General features: G+C 55.0%; 1 protein-coding gene across 1 annotated transcript in view; it reads right to left on the bottom strand.

Moving 5' to 3' along the window:
* LOC122546944 (GMP reductase 2-like) overlaps window positions 1-1,103 on the bottom strand; it is a 19,740-nt gene that overhangs the window by 6,468 nt on the left and 12,169 nt on the right. The window contains exon 6 of the mRNA XM_043685556.1: window positions 941-950. Coding sequence (XP_043541491.1) covers window positions 941-950 — 10 coding nt within the window. The remainder of the gene's footprint in view (window positions 1-940; window positions 951-1,103) is intronic.

Raw genomic sequence — 1,103 nt, 5'->3', positions numbered from 1 at the left:
CACACACAAACGCACTCTCTCACACACACACAAATGCACTCACTCTCACACACATACAAACGCACACACACACACAAACGCACTCTCAGACACACACAAACGCACTCTCTCTCTCACACACACACACGCACACTGTCTCTCACCCAGACACACACATACACAATCCTGCAGCTGTGTCCTCCCCCTGTCCAATCGCAGTGAGACAGAGCCCTGCCCATGCCCTCCAACCCTCTCACAGTGTCGGCTGAGGAGCAGCCCAGAGGGTTCACCTGCTCATCTGTCACAGAGGAGGACGGGGTTCAAGTTCCCGTTGGGGGTTCGGGGAGGGGCCGGTCATGGTGAGAGGCTGCAACGAACTGTGGTTCTGCTGTGAATCCGTCCGCCCTCCCACCTTCAGCCTGCGTGTGCTCCCCTCCCCTCCCCTCCCTCGGTGGGAAAGCATTTGTTACCATCTCCCCCCTTTTCTCCCTCCCTCCCTCCCGCGGTCACTCATCACAGAGACAACTGCCTGTCCCTCTGAACATCAATAAATGTGCTGCCGGGGTGGGGGGCGGGGGGTTTGGTGCAGAGCTCTCGGGGACATTTGGTTGGAAGACAGACTGGAAGATCTCTCCCCCCACCCCCCCCCCCCACCCCCACCCCCACCCGAAGCCTCAACCACAGAGAGCAGCACAATGACCCCACTACTTCAAGGAGAGCATCACATGACACACAAAGTGTCGCTCTGTCGTCAGTGTTTGTCACCTCCGCACACCTTCCTTATCCAGCTGTATCACTCCTAAACTGCTGACTCCTAACAAGCTCATTAAACTAAATCAGGAAATTACTCATCAGTGTCAATGTCTGGGAACCGTGATAACACAGCCTGGAATCGACAAGAAAGAGGGACAGTGAGGGAGAGAGAGAAAGAAAGGGTGTGCGAGAGACGCACCTGAGAGAGACAGACAGAGACCGGCTGAGAGGAACAGACAGAGAAAGAGAGAGAGACACACACACACACACACACACACACACGGACAGAGACAGACACATGGACAGAGACAGAGAGAGGCACAGACAGAGAAAGAGACAGATAGAGACAAATACAGAGAGACAGAGACAGA

This window comes from Chiloscyllium plagiosum, unplaced genomic scaffold, assembly GCF_004010195.1.
Source record: "Chiloscyllium plagiosum isolate BGI_BamShark_2017 unplaced genomic scaffold, ASM401019v2 scaf_4236, whole genome shotgun sequence".
In the NCBI taxonomy this organism is placed as follows: domain Eukaryota; kingdom Metazoa; phylum Chordata; class Chondrichthyes; order Orectolobiformes; family Hemiscylliidae; genus Chiloscyllium; species Chiloscyllium plagiosum.
This window is presented reverse-complemented; position numbering and strand designations above follow the sequence as displayed.